This window comes from Seriola dumerili, unplaced genomic scaffold (genome assembly GCF_002260705.1).
Source record: "Seriola dumerili isolate Sdu_G_001 unplaced genomic scaffold, Sdu_1.0 BDQW01000381.1, whole genome shotgun sequence".
Taxonomy (NCBI): domain Eukaryota; kingdom Metazoa; phylum Chordata; class Actinopteri; order Carangiformes; family Carangidae; genus Seriola; species Seriola dumerili.
In genome coordinates this window covers 497,176-518,282 of record NW_019174636.1, presented here as the reverse complement: position 1 = coordinate 518,282, position 21,107 = coordinate 497,176, and the positions used below count along the sequence as shown (strand labels likewise).

Here is a 21,107-nt window from a genome sequence, read left to right as displayed (position 1 = left end):
AGACACACACACACACACACACAGACACACACACACACACACACAGACACACACACACACACACACAGACACACACACACACACACACAGACACACACACACACACACACAGACACACACACACACACACACAGACACACACACACACACACACACCCACACACACACACACAAACGTACATATGTAATCGTGCATGAACATGCGAGTATACTGCGTGTGCATAAGCACTATCTAGAAATGCACACAGATAGCACAAGAATGCGTACAACACATACAAGTGATCACATTGCACAAAATACACACACACACACACACAAACGTACATATGTAATCGTGCATGAACATGTGGGTATACTGCGTGTGCATAAGCACTATCTAGAAATGCACAGAGATAGCACAAGAATGCGTACAACACATACAATTGATCACATTGCACAAAATACACACACACACACACACACACACACACACACACACTCACACACACTGCAGATGCACCCAAGTAAACACAACAATACACACCGAGCAGTTCACAGTGACACTAATGTGTCTTGATGCTTAACATTTACTGATGCTACGCAATTGATAAAAGACTTAATGTGCACAGACACACACACACACACACACACACACACACACACACACACACATAGTTTGTTTGGAATCTGCCTTGGATGTCGACCAACCGCCATTTAAAAAAACACACTCCACCATGTGCACAAACACAGATACACACAAACTGCTTGTAGCTTGCTTAAATACAGACTTATTCAGCTAAACACACACACACACGCACACACACGCGTTTAAAAAAGTGCCTGCGTAGGAGCCCGTCATCCTGCCTGCATCAATATTCATAAATGTTAATAGCTTGAATACTTGAGGGCAGCAGCTCTGTCGCAGCACAGCTTCATATGCATCAGAATATTCCTCGCTGGGAGTGGGAGGGGTGGAGGGAGGACTCTCCTACTCCTCCTCTTCTATCTTTCTCTTCATCACTTTGCTCCTCGTCTCCTCATGTCTCTCCTCTCTCTCTCTGTCCTCTACTTTTATCTCATCTCTTCTTCTTCTTCTTCGTTTATCTGCGGCTCTTTAATCCTCTGTTGTCCCGTCTCCTCTCTCCTTCTCTTATCTCCTCCGCTCTCCTCCCCTCTCCTCTCGCCTCCTGTCCTTTCATCTTATCTCCTCTTTTGTCTCTCCCTCCTCTCCCACTTCATCTTCCTCCTCTCTCTTCTCCTCTGCCTCACTCAAACCTACAGTTCTCTCTCTACTTCCTCTGTTGTCTTCCATTTTCTAATCCTGTTTTCCCTCCTCCTCCTCTTCTCTGATCTTTTTCCCTCATCTCCTCTGTTCTCCTCTCATCATCTGTCCTCCTTATATCTTGTCTCCTTGTCTGATCCCATTCTCCTTTTCTCTCATGTTCCCTTCCTCAATCCCCTGTTCTCCTTTCCCTTTTCTTTATCTTTTCAAATCGCCTTCTAGTCTCCCTCTTTTCTTGTTTTCCTCCTCCATCTCCTCTTCATTATCTTCTCTCATTATTACTCTTTATTACTCATTTATCCTTTTATGTATTTCCTCATTTCATTGCTTGCTTATTTTTTTTCTTTTATTCCTTTGTCTTTTTCTAATCATTTGTCCCGTTGTTTTATTTTCTTCTTCTCTTATCTTCTATGTTCTCCCTTTTTCCCCTCATTCCCTTTCTTCCCTCCTCTCACTTTCCAATAAAATTACCTCATCTTCCTCCATATTTTTTTCATCTTGTTCTTCCGCATCTCCTTTTCTAAACCTCTGTTCTCCCTTCTGTATTTTTCTTTTCTCGTCTCCCACTTTCCTTATTTTCCCCTCTTCATTTTCTTACTCAACAAACAAAAAAAAAACTAGACTCACCCTCCTCTTGGTGCCAAGTTGTGGGAAATACGGTCACAATCTCCCCTTCCTGAGTTACAGCATTGAATAACGCCCAGAGGTGTTTTTTGCAGAACGTTATGATGTCACCGTGAAGTTGACACACGTCCTCACTTCATTTTATCCTTATAGATATTTGAGTTAAACCGTATCATAATTAGCTAATGAATTCATAAGTTATGGCCAAAGACATGTTTTGTGACATCACAATGACCTTCACCTTTGACCTTTTACCACCAAATTCTATCCACTTCATCCCTGAGTCCAAATGAATGTTTGTGCCAAATTTGAAGAAATTCCCTCAAGGTGTTACTGAGATATCGCCTTCATGAGAATGGGATGGACGGACGTATACAGACAATGGTAAACAATGGTATCTCCCTTTGGTTAACCAGAAATGGCTCGTCATGGGGTCAGTGATGTGCCTATATATTCTAGATAAAGCTGGCAGGTTTTCAGAAAGGCTATATGTGATCTTTTCAGGAGGAATACAACTGTTCACGTTGTCGGCCATCTAACCACCTAATCTAATTAATTAGTTGAGGATCTGCTGACATCTGTGAAATTCACCAATGGGCAAAGTTCAGAGTCTAATGAGAAGATAACTCCCGTGATCTCGGTCAAGGTGTCACAGAAGCGCTTCACCTTTGTACAAAGCCAGGTACAGCGCAGGAATGAGCTCTCGACCTCTACACCACATCCGAAGCTCATTTCTGACAAGTCAGGTTTGGATTTTGTTCATTTCAGTGGGGTGAGGTGTAGTTGATGAAGAAAGCGGAAGAACCATTCTGTACCCGGCATTAATAATAATCAAATCTGATTCTAGATTTTCTTCTTTTTTATTTATCTCCTCCTCTAATCCTCTGTTCTCTTTCCATCCTCCTGTTTTCTCATCCTTTCATCTCACCTGCCTCCTTTCTTTTCTCCCGTCTTCTCATGCCTGGCTTTATCTCTTCACTCTCTTCCCTTCTTCTTCTATTTCTTCTTCTTCTCTTCTTCGACTCTGCACTAGAGCTGCAAAACACACATTTGAAAACATACTGTTTCTCCCTCACAAACACACACACACACACACACACACACACGTTCATCTGCATTCTCAAGTTTCAGGGCTGTTGTAGCGATGATGTTGTGGATGAATAGTGAATGAGCTGTGAATGCTCAGCGGATGCGCGGGTGAAAAACATGAATACATTTTTGATAATGGTTCATTCCGCTGAGGAGCGCCGAGCCTTTTTGTCGACTCTCTGCAAAATTATCATGAATTTATTGAACCCCCCCCCCCCTCCCTCCTGATGGCAGCGTGTTGCAGTTCTACAGAGAGAAGGATGATGCTGATTCTGGTGTTTCATAAAAGCTTTTTACATCAGGGAATTTGCAGAAAAACTCTGCAGCTCATTTGGATTCCCGTTGTAATACTGGTGTCGATGTTTTCATGCCTGGAAAGAGGCGGAAACATTCTGTTCTCCAGCTGACATTCTCAGCTCTGACATCACACTCTCTTTTAGAAATTGTCTGCAACTAAAAATGTTATTGATACCTATTTATTTGAATGTTACAAAGATGACTTGTGAGATATGTCTTCATTATCCACCCATGCTGCTTCTCAATGCACTGTCAATATAGTAATTCACATAAAACACATAAAATCAGAGCATAACAATAAAAGCAAGTCTGTTAAATGTAAAGTACCTACAAGAGTGAGTCATAAAGCAGCAGAGGAATGAAGCCAAATACCCGTTCAATTCATAAACACAGTCATAAAAGCTAGAGAGCACACAGGGGAGTGCAGACCTCCTCCTCTGCTCCTCAGTCCTCTTGTATAGAAATATTTATGTACTTATTAATATGTTTAAATCCTTATGGATTCAGATCTGCACCAACATACACAGATTATAAAAAATCATGAGTTGCTTTTCTTTGTCTTTCATGTAAATGCTTTATTTCTTATTGTTAGAGAGCAACTTAAGACCAGGCACATGTTATATATTTGCTTGAGTTGTATTCTTACATCATCCCAAATGTTTCCATCAATTCCCAAGCTGCAGAAATCTGTGATTTTAATCATGATAACGAGCTGTTTCTTTTGGTCGCCAGCCAGTGACGTCATATCCTCTATTATCACGTTGTGTCAGAATTGACTTTTATCCAGTTTTAAGCCACATTTTTAAGAAACACGTTTAAACACTACGCCAGATGAAGGATTTGAATCATCGGACGTCTGGCTTTTAAGTTATCAGAGAAAAAATCTGAGTAAGCGCCCAAGACATCCTGTGTCCGCCGGAGAGCGTTGCTGATTTATAAAGTAAAACTGCCTTTTTCAGTGTTTCTATCTATCTATTTTTAATCCCCTGTTTGTTATGGAGTGGAAACCTCTGCGAATAATTCGACTGCCGGTGAAAACCTCCTGAATGTCTGACACCGAAGGAATCCGAACTGAAGAGCTCACTCCCATGATCCCACGCTGCTTCACAACATCACTAAACACTTTTCTTTTGTTACTGTTTTGATTGAGAGACTCCTAGCAGCAGAGGTTACAGACTGTTCGATGAACTTCTCACCTTGCTGCAGCGATGCAGCACCTCTGGGTGTTAGCGATGCTGGAACAGAGCTGCACCCGCCTCTGTGGCTGGGTGGAGTCAGGTGTGGTCTGTTCTACTTGTGGCCACACTCACCTGTGATGTGAACATTGTACCAGGTGAAATATTTGTGCGTGTCTGTCTCTCTCCTCCCAGGGTGCAGGAGTGATGTCCGTCTACCTCTTTATGAAGCGCTACGCGGAGGAGGAGCTGTACAGGCCTCACCCCGCCCTCTACCGCCCCCGCATGTCCGACTGCAGCGACTACAGCGGCCAGTTCCTCCATCCGGACTCCTGGCCTCCACCGCAGCGCGGCCGCAGCGCCTCCGACGTCTCCTCCGACATCTCCATCCAGCTCAACCAGACTCCGCCCCAACAGCAGCCTCCCAAGGGGGGCAGCAGCTCCCAGCAGACGCCCTCCTCTTCCGGGCCTTCGTCAGCGGCCAGCTACCAGCTCCAGCCGGCCTCGTCCTCCTCCACCTCCTCTTCTTATCCACACCCACTCCACCCGGCCGCTACCTCCACCCTACCCAGGGTCTCCCACGCCCACGCCCACGGTCATCCTCAGCCCCACCCCCACCCGAGTGGGCCCCCTCCCCAGTCCCTGCCCATGGCGGCGCCACCTTCTGCCGTTCCTCCTCCTCGCTATCACACGCACATGCGAATGAGCGCCTCGCCATGCTAGGCTACATACGCGGGGGAAGGGTAGGGGGGGCACAAGTCGGGGGGGGGGATTAGATCGGCTCTGTCACAGCTCTTACACATCACAAGAAAACACACACACAAACACAAATCTTGTACCTTCAAAGTGTGTGGGAGGAGGGAGATGCAGCAGGAGGGAGGTTTACGGAGATCAAGAAAAAGAGGAGAGAGGAAAAGAGGGGAGGAGGGGAGGAGAGGAGAGGCAGGTGGGCGGAGGGATGACTCACCCGCTGATGCCGAGCCCGAGACAAAGACAGACACTCAACGAAACTTTTAACACGCTGGGAGGGAACATGGGAGGGGAGGAGCGAGGGAAACGATCATTAGTAGCAACAAGACGTTCGTAGGGTTTGTGACGGGTACATTCATCATCAGGGCCGTGATACACAGGCAACAGTGTGAAGCAGCACAGGAAACAGGAAGCTGAATCATTTCAGTCCATTCACAAAAAGAACACAAAAAAACTTTAAAAACCATCAATATATCTGATTATAAATGTATTACCCTGTCATCAAACAAGGACTGAGGATACATGCTTTTGTTTGAAAAGCACTAGATTAAAAAAAACGAACATTATGATCATCCTGTTTTTGTACATCCATGGACATGGTTGGGAAAGTTACTTCATTCCATCTTGATTACTTTCTAAATAAATGTTGAAACCACGAGAGTGAACCCGATATATATATAAAAAAAAAAAACAGAATCATACATCAGAAGCAGACAGTTGTTACTGTGGTAATGTTCACGAGGGAGAGGATAAAGATAACACAGTCTACAAACAAACTGCCCTGCAACACACACTGGCAGGGACACACTGGTTCTACTTCATTATACAGACAACAGTGAATGTCCCTGACAGTGAACATGACAAGCAATTCACTTTTTAAAGAAAGTTCTATCCTGTAAAGCGAGAGTTTGTTCAGGATGTAAAAATGATTTTGTTTTTTGATTCTGTTCATACCCCACTAATATAACACCACACTCTCATGCAGATTTGGTCTGCCTGCATCTCTGCTTTTTTTAAATCATATTTTTAAAAATATAATTCATATAATATTGCATCTGCCGGTGTATTCTGTGTTATTTAATAGCGTATTATGTGTCATCAGTCACCAAAGTACTAAACTTGCTCCACGTCACATGAATGTGTCCCACGGTAATAGTCTACAATCAGCAATTTTGGATTTACAGCCACACACTTCACCACATTCTCAGCAGGGGCCTTAAGATGGCAGCAAACATAGCTGATGTGGAGTATGTAAGTACTGATTTAAAATAATTAACACTACTAATAATAATACTAATAGAATATGTTGAAATTTATTTTACATATTAATTTTTTCATTCATGTATTTAGTTGGTGTACAGTGGGGCTGTGGCTCAGGTGGTGGAGCAGGTTGGCCGCTGATCCCTGGATAGGTGATTCAATCGCCAGCTTCCCCAAACACAGGTCTACGAACACCATAACATCGTCATATCATCATGGGGATTGTGATCCGCTGTAGGGATCCCTATAGAGTGCTGCAGAAATGAGTCCAAAGCCCGGAAATGGGTTTTTGAGCGGGTTTTTGGTTAGATGGCTGAAATAAGGTCAATACAAGCTCAAGACCTTTTCACATTTTATTCTAAAAAAAAATGTCAATAAATACCCCAGTTGTGATTTCTTCTCCGGCCGGTTCCTAACAAGTGGCAAAATGAAACTACAGAGGCTGTCCGGGACATTAAATGTCATCACACCAAACATGAAAGCCGACCTACTCACCATCTCCACCTTTACTGCCTCGTTGAGTTTACACTCATACAAACTATCACTACCTTTGTAAGAGGAAAGGCTTTTGTAGAAGCGGTCAGAGCTAAATCGAAGTTAAAGTTTAGTAGCTTTGACGTTGAAGCCATGTGACAGTGGTGTACTTTGTTTTTAGCCTAAAATCTGTTTGTTTTGTTTTTTACTTGGTTGTATTTAGGCTTCAAAAATCATAAAGTGGTGTTCATTAGTGAAGATTATCCTGCTGAACAAAACATGTCAGTAACATAAACTTCTGTTTGTTGCAGAACTGATTTTCTACAGGAATCCAAAAGTCTATGTAAAAATCCCATTGGCTTTTTGTAGAGGGAACAAGGGTGATGCTAACATCTGGGTTAGCCTATAATAATATGATATCTCTGCGGCACTCTATCGGGAGAAGCTGAACGGCACCAGCAACATTTATTTTGTGAACAGAAAACCTTATTCACATGGAAAAATCAAAACAATCAATAAGCTTGAGAAGATTAAGATTTTATTTCTAGATCATGTTGCTCAGCCCAGCTGAAAACTTTTTAATTATAAGCTCCAATAGTTTCATTAGTAATAATAATTTTACCATCAATTATCACATTTATCTTTATGATTTTAGTACAGAACACAATGGTGTGTTGTGTTACTTCCCAACCTTGTTCATGGAAATCTGCGTTACAAAGAAATATGAAAAATACCACTATGATACAGAATATCTATATTATTAATTGTCAGTATTGCTTATAACTTTTGCCCATGTACCATGACCTAAAACCACAAGAACTATTATGTACACACCCACAGGTAAACTGTATATGCATATAGAGATTTATACTCCAACTGTATAGAAATTATTCTTCCCCCTCTCTGACATTCTTGCTGAAATAAAAGTTATGAAAACTGAATCCTGTACGTCCGTCACGGGGTGTAAATACCACAGTACGTTTTAGGTGTTTTAGCCATTGAATTTTCTAAGCTGTTTGTATTTTGAGAGGGAAGCTTTGGGGATGAATGTTCAACATTTTGTGAAATAAAACCGAGGACGTGACTGAAAGACTTTTTAAAGTGTCGAGCACAGTTGGAGAGACTGTCAGTTTCCCCGGTGATCACCCGTGGTACAATCGAAATGGATGCCTTGGACTTTTGGCGCTGTTGCCATGGAACTGAGAATTGAAACATTTATTTAGGTGTGTGCATAATAATACGTGAAGATATGAGAAACCAGACCTCTTAAAACCAGGTTCTGATTGGATTCCATTTGAATCTATTCAATTTAGAAAATAATCAAACCCTGCTGTGGGAGAGTGGTGGAAGAGACAGTTTGGAGGTTTACTCAGAATGATAAATTTCCAGTTCCCAAAAGTAAAGTTTATTTTTGTTCAGTTGAATGACAATGTGCTTCCTGAATTGACAGAATTGAAATGGAATCGAAGTCTTCCTGGTTTTATATAAGAAATAGAAGGTTTATAGATAAAGAGTAAAGACTTGGCACTTTGATTAACACGAGCTTACATGGGGAGCAAACTGAAAACCTGAGTGCACTGTAACAGATGGCCTTGCATTCCAATTTATCTCCTGTTTTAATCTATTATTAATGTAATTAACTCATTGAAATAAGACACTTTCTTTGCATCAGTAATTTTAGTTCTTTCAGATATTTTTTTCAAAAGAGACAACAAGAAATATCTGAAGGTTCAGACAGAGATGTGTTTCAGCCCTGACAAAAATCCAAACTGGTCAGAGTTCCTATTATAACAGCAGATAGATTATGTCCTATTTTCATTTTATCTGCATGAAGAAATGGTACAAAAGTATGTGGATCATTGAACATAACACCTGTATCTGATTGTTGAACCTGTCGTTCCAAAACCATGGCCCATGCACTGCAATAACACAACCCAGTCTTTTGTGAAGACTTATACAGTACATTATAACCCATTCAACCACAAGTGCATTAGTGAGGTCCAGCGGTAATGTTGATTTAAAAGGTCAACACTGGCCCTGTGTGCAAAAACTCCTGATTCATTTGAACGAGGTTGATCCAGTGGCAGAGCAGAAAAACGCAACACAGCGGGCTCCAGAAAAAACAAAAAAGCATGGGGTCATTGTAAAGTCAAACCTGGTGCAGCCGTTGCCAAAATGCAGAGTGGCATCATCTGCAAAGAGAGGTTATTTTATAACATAACCTGAGTTTTTCTACTGTTTCCCTCATGATGGTTACAATGAAAGACATAATCATTTCCAATGTGATAACTTTCCAGAGGCGTAAACTCCTGTGAAGGAGTATTACACAGCACTGTGCAGTGTGGACTCCAGTTGATCCCAAAAGGTGTAGGTATAATTGGGCAGATGATCAGGGCTCTGTGCAGACACGTTCTTCCACACCACCATTTCTTTATGGATCTGACTTTGTGCAAGGGGGCAAACTGTTATAACAGACACCGAAATGCAAACACAGACCAGGAGACTTTGCATTAGCGATCCAAACTGGCAACAGTAGATGAGGACGAGGCTGGACGTGGCAGGTGTTCTGATAAGCAGAGCCCAGAATTAGCAGAGTTCAGGTGAGCACAAAAACAAACAACCAGAAGGCAAAGAACTGCTGTACCGCATTGGTGACTGAACAATCTGGCAGAGTCTGGATGAATGAGCTGAGGTTTTTATACTACAGTGGCATGTAGAGTTGATTAGCTGATCAGCTTCAGGTGCTCAGGTTGAACGTAGGGAGAGGGATGCTGCGTTGACGTGCCCCTCAGTTGGTCCTATTCCCTAAGTTAGGAAGTCATTCTTCCGACTTAGAATGTGGAACAAACATGGATGCTACAAAGAAGATGTGCTGTATTTTATTGCTCAGAGCGTTAAAATAACACAATAGTATTTGTGTTACTTATTATAAGGGTTGCTGTTAATACATAACTTTTCTAGCTAATCTAGGTCACTCTATGTGGACAGCAACTGGTGGTCACAACCTAATACCAAATTACAAAATACATGTTAGCAAAAACTTGATATTCCATTGGTGAATTTGCACCATTAATCAAAAACTTCTCACCATCAAGCAAACATCTACTTTTGTCCACCATGTTTCTGCGTATATGACGTCAACAACTTGGCAAGTCATGCACCAAAGTTTTGGTCGACTTTCTGAGTTTTTGTTCCAACTTGGGGAATTTCCTCAGTTGGAAAAAGAGGGCTAAAGCTGAAATAGCCTCAGATCAGAAGGTACAGTGGTTTCCACATATTTTTGTGCACAAAGGAAAAGCTGCGTCAGCAACACAAGTTTTTCAGTTTGACTCCCATTGAAGTTCTCATGTTGCACATTGACTTAAAGTGACAAACTTAAAGATTGCTTGTTTTTTAGCATATTAATGACCATGCCTGGTACAGGGCATTGTTTGTAGCCATTTTTAGACCTACGGGGGAAAAATGTTATGCTTACAACCTGTGGTACTGTTCACAAAAAAAAACAGTGTAGCAAATTAAACAGAGGCGTTAGCATCTTTTATGGATATTTGCTATGTGAAAATGAAATAGAAAATCATTTAGCAGCTGAGTATGAGAGCTTTTGCTGATGTTTTGAGATGTTTATTTTAATTGCCAAAGCTGAGCATTCATGCTGTGTAGTGAGCACACACAACCATCGCAGACACACAAACAGACATACACACAGAGATATATTTATGTAGCTGACTTCTGAGGAGGTTTTTTTTTTTTTTTTCACAGCAGAGAAGTAGAGCTCTGATGCAGTGAACCACTTTTTGAAATGTTTACTTCCTTTTGTTCAGCACAGACATTTCTTCAAACTGTGATTTAGGTGTAAATATTCACACTGTACACGTTGTATGCAGTCTAACCGAGATGTGTTTACATTATAAAAGGTAGAAGAAAATTCAAAAGTTTACATGGTCATCTTTGTTTTGAGTCAAATGGCATTCGACTGACTCAATACCTGTCAAAAAACGACCATATAACACGTGAGTTTAAATCAAGAGTTTGTTTTCATCATTCCTGCAAACATGCAGTGTGCCGGAGTGAGGTTTTTATCTGCAGCAGTGTGTTTGTTAAGTTTAAAACCAATAAAGCTTGCCTGGTTCCAGCCTACTCTTTCTTTACTTTTTTATCGTGTTTGCTCATTTAAGAGAGCTAATTAGGAGCAAATTGATACCAAAATAAATACAACCCATACTTTGGCTACATGCTTGTTTTCTTCTGGCCCAGTATACACCCAGTTCGACAGCCCGAATCTGGCCCATATATAGGATGATTGTCAGATGCTACTTCCAAATCTGGACCAAATCTGGCACAGATGTGGAAGTATATGACCCAGGCATATGTTGGGCCAGAAGTTTCATTTTGCTATTTGCTATTGCTACATAGCCAACATTAGCTTCAACGTTAGCGTGAACAACTTACCCGTCTTGCCAAGCGCTTCAGTCATCATTGCATTTACAGTGCAAGAGATTATAATACGTTTATTTGAACAAACTTATGGGATGAAAGATTTATTGCTATTTATAATTGCCTGTTACGAAGTGCTATATATTAACCTGTACTTAGGTTCCTGACTTTTCTTTTTCTCAGAAATATTCATAATTCATTTTAGTTATATTTATAAAAAGGAGCAGCACATTTTTCAGACAATATGCTGGTACCTCATTAAAAAGAAAGTCTAAATGCTGTTAGTTTAAGCCTCTGAGATTAATATTTAAGATTCATTGTGGGAGATATAAGGTACTTTTGACCTATTAAATTAATTTTCTTTTAATTAAGTATGATTAAACTGATTCATTTAGTAATTTGCATTAACTAACTTGCTTAAGCACTTAGAGAAATACAATCAGGGTCACAGAGCTGCTCTTCATTAGAGATGTTCAAACATGGATTCAATTTGTTTTATTTTTACCCACTAATTACTCAATTTGTTCCTCTGGGGCACTGAGAGTGTCCTGCAGTAAGTTCAACAAACAGAAACTGAGAATTTGATATTAATTTGATTGTAATTAGTTTGGAATATTTTTGCATTATATTATCATTTGTCTGACTTTCCATCAGAGAACATGCGATGTGGTTTTAATGCAACAGAGATAAAATACAAAATAAGCCACAAAATGAGTCACAAATTGATTAGTTAACACAACCTATTTGCATGTGTTTATACTAGCACTTACGTAACAATTGCAGGCCTGGAAATAAAATGCATTATTGTGCATTATTAAAGTGTGAGTCAGCCTTTGCATAACACATTTGCTTATTCAATAACACTTTGAGGTTGTATGTCTGTGGAATATTAAGTGATGCTGGATTATTATAATTGTTTATTACAAAACATACCACATCATTTTAGTATCAGAGTATAATGATTGTTCCTGTCACATAATACGTCACATAATATGACATGGGGATGGGCATACTGTTATTTGACATTTGTTTATTCAAACTTTTGAGTGATGGTAACTTTGGAAAGTAGGGAATTACCTTTAGTAGGTTTATTGTAGATTGTTTGACCAACACTTAAAAGGTCTGATATTTTACACTTTCCGGTATTTTATTTCAAGTGTTGATCTGCAAGAACATATATTTGTGGTTTTAAAAAGTAAAAACTTTTTCAGTGTAGTTTTACATCTCCTCTCTGGAGCTCTAGTAACAACAGGTCGGTGAGCCAATCAGAAGAGATCAGAAGAGAGCCTCTCTTCTCATTGGTTGACTGTTTTCTGAGTGTTGAATAAAAGTACCGCAGATTTCAGATAAACACTCAGAAAAAAACAAATCCTGCAAGGTTAGATGGTGGGTCCAGGTGGGCGGGGCTTGGGGCTTGGCTGCAGATGTTGTCATTTTCTGAATATAGGCTGTGTGCATTTCTCTGTGGACTGAGTGTTTTGATGCATTCACAGTATTAATAAAGAACCTAGACCTGATTTATAATCAGACAACACATGGAAATCTACCTTTATACTATATGGGACCTTAAATCATGACATCAGGAAAAATGGTGTGTCCCAGAACTACAGAGGAACGTTAAGAAGGCAGTCTTGAATTCATATAATATGAATTTCTTTTCTGTACTTTCTTTTCCTGTATTTTTTCCCAAAAGAAAAATAAATCATGCACAAATCTCTAAACAACCTACTGTTTCAAACTCAAAAAGCAAACTTTAAAACATTAACAAATTAGGCTTTGCAGGTGTTTGGCAAAATGTAGTTAATGTATTCAAAGTTTTCCTCAACGCACTTGTGAATGTGAATAAAAACAATGTGTTTTAATATGAAAGGTGTTGGAGGTGTTTTCATTTAAGCTAATTAGACCTATTTTCAGAGTGAACCTTGCTGGATTGCTGCAGATAGTCTGGGGTCAGAGGAATCATTGGTCCTGCCTGACGTAACAAGGTTTTCAGAGAAATGTCAGTCAAGTTTGTTATTTTCACACCTTGACATTCCTGACAAAAAAGTCTAATCAGCTCAAATAACTGAGCACACCTGTGTGGGTGCACCTGGGTATTCAGCTGGGTTTAAGAGCAAACAGAGCTGTTGCTAAAATTCTCTGGTCTAATTTTATTTTGGACAACCTTTTTAGCCCTTTGTGATTTCAGATAACTGGTCTAATTATAAAGTTTGCAAGTTCCTCTCAAACTCTATGTTGCTTGGGAGTGAGAATGATGTAATGCTATCTGTCTGCACCACTGAGCTCACAGCTGCACTTTTCAGCTCAGCAGCAGGAACAGACTCTTCTGATCAGAGGAGGAAGTTCCGAGCATTTTGTTGGAGACACATCACTATTTGGACAGCTGGTCTGTCCCAATTTAGGCAACTTATTTAGAGTGGCTCCAACACCAAGGCAACTTAACCACAACAGGAATAACTGCTTATAAAATTTTAGGCACAGAGATCAAGGTCAGCTCAGCAGGCAGGGAGCAGATTGTTGGGGTTAATTGGAATCAGGTGTGCACTTCACTTAACGAGGCTGCAGTCAATAAAGCCCCAGTACTGCCCAAGACGTAAAACTGGAAAGGGAAGGAACACTGATATATGTTCTGGGTCTGGCCACGTCTAAATTCAACAATGACATCACAGGAATAACCATAATTACAGAAGCAATATCAAAATCAATACAAAATGAACTCAAATTTATTCGAATTATCACAGCCAACAAATGTGTAACCATGAATTGGAAAGGTGTGGCTCAGGAGGTAGAGCGGTTCATCCACTAATCAGAAGGTCAGTGGTTCGATCCCTGGCTCCTCCAGTCCGCATGTTGAAGTGTGCAGGGGCAAGATACTGAACCTCAAACGGCTGGTCCATCAGTGTATGAGTGTGATGTATGTGTAAGTGCTTTGAGTGGTCTCTAAGACTAGAAAAGTGATATATAAGTGCAGTCCATTTACAACCACCTACATCTGCTAGACAGACTAATGAATTAGCGTCATGTACAGAAAATGAAAGAAGTACAACCTGAACAGGAACTACAACATAGAACTGCTTTTATTTTCAAATAAGTAGCATATTGAATCCAACTGTCATGTGTGAGTCAGACATGTTTGCTTTATAGTTGTTGATGGGTTTTTTTTTTCTTTTCTCTTTGACCTTCTCATTCATACACAAAGGTTGTCATCTCTTCCCCTTTCTCCTTTTTAATACTTCTACCTTTTTTCGTTGAATAGGTACATTTTCTGAAGAAATTAGTTGCTGGGCCTGAGGGGGTGGGTGAGTGGGTGGTATGTGTCTGAGTTAAGGGGAGGGTGGGAATGGGGACGAGGCGTGGGTGGTGGTGGGAGGAAGGTGGATTGATGTGGCTTCTATGTGATGTGTGATTATTCAGCTCGAGGGCCGTTCTGTCATAAAACCATGAAAGAAAAAATAAAGGAAATGATGTTTTATCGTCATGTAGTGTTGTGATTGATTTGTGTCATAGTTTGTTGTACTATGAAGATTTAAAAATAATAATAATAACGACTAACACTGAGACGGGAGAATTAAGTAACCACCATATTTGTTACATGTCTTACTTGAACCTGCTGGTACAATTTAATGGAGGCAGAATATGATCACAATCCCATATCTGATATAAAGATCTAAAGATGAATTGTAATCATTTATTTTTTAACAAACACCATTACCTGGTCAAATTTGTTGAAGTTTACTCAAACTAATGACACCCCCAACAGCTCTACTTTGTATTTAGTGCTAATTAGCGACTGGCAACAGACAGTGAACATGATGAATATTATATATGCTAAATATCAGCATGTTAATATTCTCACTGTAAATATGTAAAGTTGACATTAGCAGTTAGCTCAGCGCAATGCTGTGTCTAAATGAAGTTGCTAGCATGACTGTGGACTCAAGCTTTCAACTACCTCTTTGTGCCTTATTTCATGCTCATCCCTATGGTGACTGTGCACTATTTATGACTCTTGGTATATATATAAAAAAAAAAAAAATCAATGGACAAACAGGAAATGATTTAAACCTGTGCAAATATAACAGTGTTCCTCTTCACAATAGGTCTACTTTTTACTTTTGGACACTGAGGTACATTTTCCTGATAAAACGTGTTTACCTACATGTGGGATTTTTTTCCAGTAGTTGCCATGTGTTATGAGTCTCTCGTCAGTCTTGTGTAATCTGCTGCTGCTCGCGCTGTGACTGGACTGTGAATGTCAGTGGAAGTTCTGGCTGACTGGCTCTCGCTGTCGCTACAGAGCAGGACTGCACTTCATTTCTAAATGTTTGTCTTTCTGCTTGGCCATTGATTTCCTCTCTGTCTGTCTTTATTACTTTGGCTCCCCTCCTGTGAATACTCAACACACACACACACACACACACACACACATACGTACATAGACACACATCCTCTCACACACGTACACACAACCATAAATGTCTCAACTCTCCCCTTCCCCTGGCAGCCGTCTGATCCATATTGACAATCCGTCGTGGTTAAGCTCCCTCACTGTTCCTCATTAAACCTGTACAGGGTGTCTTGTTCTACCTGTCTGTTCTCCTTTCCACACTCATTCTTCTCTCCCTCCTTTCGTCTTTCCTCATCACCCTCCTGTCGCCTTTGCTGCAAGGCAACAGAGAAAGAGACAGAGCATCTTAACAGCGTGCACCTGACAAAGACGTTCATTTTCATCATGGTATGTCGCATCTAATCCTCATCTTTTAACGTTTAGTATCTGATGAGTCTGACCCCACATTTATTTTTATTATACCTTTAATTTGTATCTACGTAATGTCAATATGCAACGAGACAAATCTTTTTACAGCTGTAGTTTTTGAAGCAAAGAATCACAAATGGATCAGGTCGAGCTGAATCCAGTAGAATATACCTGCATCAGCCACAGTCTCTATCCTTCAGATGAACTCAGATATCAATTATTCCAACAAGATTAATGGTTAAAGATGAAGGTTACTACTATAACTACAATCTTTACATTTAATATTAAAGTCACTACAACTTTAATGTATTTAACAAAAAGATAGCAAAATGAAACTTGTGACTCAAGATATACCTGGGACCTCGGCCAAGGTCTGGTCCATATACTTCCACATGTGGGCAGAGTCTGGCTTTTATTCTCTGGCCAGAATTGGTCCAGATGTGGAAGTAGCATCTGACAATTATGTTGTGTATATGGGACAGATTCAGGCTGTGGAACTGGGCCAGAAGCAGATCAGCATACGGCCCAAGTACGGCCTGGAAAGGTGTTAACCGTGTTAATTTTAGTGTTGCAATGAAACCAGAATTCATCAGCATTTCATTTGGTGAAGTAGTTTGTCTGCCCGTTGGACTAACACCACTTTGGGAATCATTTTAAAAGTGATAAACTGACTTTGATGAATTTCAGCACACAGGCAGTGTAGTGTTGATTTTTGCACTTGGAGCCAGACACTGATTACCTTTCCGTGTAGGAGTGCTCATTGATTTCTCAACATTTATTACATTCTGGTTCAATTAATGAACGACAAGTGGATTACATGAACGCAGGCTGAAAAGAATTGTTTCTGACAGAGATTTGTAAAAAAAAAAAATAATATATATATATATATATATATATACTAAAACCCAAAAGAAGTTTGTGACACAAAATCAAGTAAAAAAATCCATCCAAGCACCTGTGTCAGCAATCACTTATGATCATCATCATCATCATCATCATCATCATCAAGAAATAAAATGCATTATTGTGCATTATTAAAGTGTGAGTCAGCCTTTGCATAACACATTTGCTTATTCAATAACACTTTGAGTTGTATGTCTGTGGAATATTAAGTGATGCTGGATTATTATAATTGTTTTATACAAAACATACCACATCATTTAGTATCAGAGTATAATGATTGTTTCCTGTCACATAATACGTCACATAATAATGACATGGGATGGGCATACTGTTAATTTGACATTTGTTTATTCAAACTTTTGAGGGATGGTAACTTTGAAAGTAGGGAATTACCTTTAGAAGTTTATTGTAATTATTTGACCAATACTTAAAAGTCTGATATTTTACACTTTCCGGTATTTTATTTCAAGTGTTGATCTGCAAGAACATATATTTGTGGTTTTAAAAAGTAAAAACTTTTTCAGTGTAGTTTTACATCTCCTCTCTGGAGCTCTAGTAACAACAGGTCGGTGAGCCAATCAGAAGAGATCAGAAGAGAGCCTCTCTTTTCATTGGTTGACTGTTTTCTGAGTGTTGAATAAAAAGTACCGCAGATTTCAGATAAACACTCAGAAAAAAACAAATCCTGCAAGGTTAGATGGTGGTCCAGGTGGGCGGGCTTGGGGCTTGCTGCAGATGTTGTCATTTTCTGAATATAGGCTGTGTGCATTTCTCTGTGGACTGAGTGTTTTGATGCATTCACAGTATTAATAAAGAACCTAGACCTATTTATAATCAGACAACACATGGAAATCTACTTTATACTATATGGACCTTAAATCATGACATCAGGAAAAATGGTGTGTCCCAGAACTACAGAGGAACGTTAAGAAGGCAGTCTTGAATTCATATAATATGAATTTCTTTTCTGTACTTTCTTTTCCTGTATTTTTTCCCAAAAAAAAAAAATAAATCATGCACAAATCTCTAAACAACCTACTGTTTCAAACTCAAAAAGCAAACTTTAAAACATTAACAAATTAGGCTTTGCAGGTGTTTGGCAAAAAATGTAGTTAATGTATTCAAAAGTTTTCCTCAACGCACTTGTGAATGTGAATAAAAACAATGTGTTTAATATGAAAAGGTGTTGGAGGGTGTTTTCATTAAGCTAATTTAGACCTATTTTCAGAGTGAACCTTGCTGGATTGCTGCAGATAGTCTGGGGTCAGAGGAATCATTGGTCCTGCCTGACGTAACAAGGTTTTCAGAGAAATGTCAGTCAAGTTTGTTATTTTCACACCTTGACATTCCTGACAAAAAAGTCTAATCAGCTCAAATAACTGAGCACACCTGTGTGGGTGCACCTGGGTATTCAGCTGGGTTTAAGAGCAAACAGAGCTGTTGCTAAAAATCTTGGTCTAATTTTATTTTGGACAACCTTTTTAGCCCTTTGTGATTTCAGATAAATGGTCAATTATAAAGTTGCAAGTTCCTCTCAAACTCTATGTTGCTTGGAGTGAGAATGATGTAATGCTATCTGTCTGCACCACTGAGCTCACAGCTGCACTTTTCAGCCAGCAGCAGGAACAGACTCTTCTGATCAGAGGAGGAAGTTCCGAGCATTTTGTTGGAGACACATCAACATTTGGACAGCTGGTCTGTCCCAATTTAGCAACTTATTTAGAGTGGCTCCAACACCAAGCAACTTAACCACAACAGGAATAACTGCTTATAAAATTTTTAGGCACAAGAGATCAAGGTCAGCTCAGCAGGCAGGGAGCAGATTGTTGGGGTTAATTGGAATCAGGTGTGCACTTCACTTAACGAGGCTTGCAGTCAATAAAGCCCCAGTACTGCCCAAGACGTAAAACTGGAAAGGGAAGGAACACTGATATATGTTCTGGGTCTGGCCAACGTCTAAATTCAACAATGACATCACAGGAATAACCATAATTACAGAAGCAATATCAAAATCAATACAAAATAAACTCAAATTTATTCGAATTATCACAGCCAACAAATGTGTAACCATGAATTGGAAAGGTGTGGCTCAGGAGGTAGAGCGGTTCATCCACTAATCAGAAGGTCAGTGGTTCGATCCTGGCTCCTCAGTCCCGCATGTTGAAGTGTGCAGGGGCAAGATACTGAACCTCAAAACGGCTGTCCATCAGTGTATGAGTGTGATGTATGTGTAAGTGCTTTGAGTGGTCTCTAAGACTAGAAAAGTGATATAAAGTGCAGTCCATTTACAACCACCTACATCTGCTAGACAGACTAATGAATTAGCGCATGTACAGAAAATGAAAGAAGTACAACCTGAACAGGAACTACAACATAGAACTGCTTTTATTTTCAAATAAAGTAGCATATTGAATCCAACTGTCATGGAGTCAGACATGTTTGCTTTATAGTTGTTGATGGGTTTTTTTTTCTTTTCTCTTTGAACCTTCTCATTCATACACAAAGTTGTCATCTCTTCCCCTTTCTCCTTTTTAATACTTCTACCTTTTTTCGTTGAATAGGTACATTTTCTGAAGAATATAGTTGCTTGGGCCTGAGGGTGGGTGAGTGGGTGGTAATGTGTTGAGTTAAGGGGAGGGTGGAATGGGGACGAGGCGTTGGTGGTGTGGAGGAAGGTGGATTGATGTGGCTTCTATGTGATGTGTGATTATTCAGCTCGAGGGCCGTTCTGTCATAAAACCATGAAAGAAAAAATAAAGGAAATGATGTTTTATCGTCATGTAGTGTTGTTATTTGATTTGTGTCATAGTTTGTTGCGCTTTGAAGATTTAAAAAAATAATAATAATAACGACTAACACTGAGACGGGAGAATTAAGAACCACCATATTGTTTACATGTCTTACTTGAACCTGCTGGTACAATTTAATGGAGGCAGAATATGATCACAATCCCATATCTGATATAAAGATCTAAAGATGAATTGTAATCATTATTTTTTAACAAACACCATTACCTGTCAAATTTGTTGAAGTTTACTCAAACTAATGACACCCCCAACAGCTCTACTTTGTATTTAGTGCTAATTAGCGACTGGCAACAGACAGTGAACATGATGAATATTATATATGCTAAATATCAGCATGTTAATATTCTCACTGTAAAAATGTAAAGTTGACATTAGCAGTTAGCTCAGCGCAATGCTGTGTCTAAATGAAGTTGCTAGCATGACTGTGGACTCAAGCTTTCAACTACCTCTTTGGCCTTATTTCATGCCATCCCTAAGGTGACTGTGCACTATTTATGACTCTTGGTATATATATAAAAAAAAAAAAATCAATGGACAAACAGAAATGATTTAAAACCTGTGCAAATATAACAGTGTTCCTCTTCACAACAGGTCTACTTTTACTTTTGGACACTGAGGTACAATTTTCCTGATAAAACGGTGTTACCTACATGTGGGATTTTTTTCCAGTAGTTGCCATGTGTTATGAGTCTCTCGTCAGTCTTGTGTAATCTGCGCTGGCTCGCGCCTGTGACTGGACTGTGAATGTCAGTGGAAGTTCTGGCTGACTGGCTCTCGCTGTCGCTACAGAGCAGGACTGCACTCATTTCTAAATGTTTGTCTTTCTTGCTTGGCCATTGATTTCCTCTCTGTCTGTCTTTTATTACTTTGGCTCCCCCCTGTGAATACTCAACACAACCACAAACACACACACAAGCATACGTACATATACACACATCCTCTCACACACGTACACACAACCATAAATGTCTCAACTCTCCCCTTCCCCTGGCAGCCGCGTCTGATCCATATTGACAATCCTCGTGGTTAAGCTCCCTCACTGTTCCTCATTAAACCTGTACAGGGTGTCTTGTTCTACTGTCTGTTCTCCTTTCCACACTCATTCTTCTCTCCCTCCTTTCGTCTTTCCTCATCACCCTCCTGTCGCCTTTGCTGCAAGGCAACAGAGAAGAGAACAGAGCATCTTAACAGCGTGCAACCTGACAAAGACATTTCATTTTCATCATGGTTATGTCGCATCTAATCCTCATCTTTTAACGTTTAGTATCTTGATGAGT

The 21,107-nt window shown here is 39.9% G+C and overlaps 1 protein-coding gene across 1 annotated transcript in view; it reads left to right on the top strand.

Moving 5' to 3' along the window:
• The window catches only part of LOC111233246 (voltage-dependent calcium channel gamma-7 subunit-like), a 37,541-nt gene extending 32,372 nt beyond the window's left edge, over positions 1-5,169 (top strand). Inside the window, exon 6 of the mRNA XM_022761018.1 lies at positions 4,642-5,169. Within this exon, the coding sequence (XP_022616739.1) occupies positions 4,642-5,169 (528 nt within the window). The remainder of the gene's footprint in view (positions 1-4,641) is intronic.
• The last annotated feature ends 15,938 nt before the right edge of the window (positions 5,170-21,107 follow it).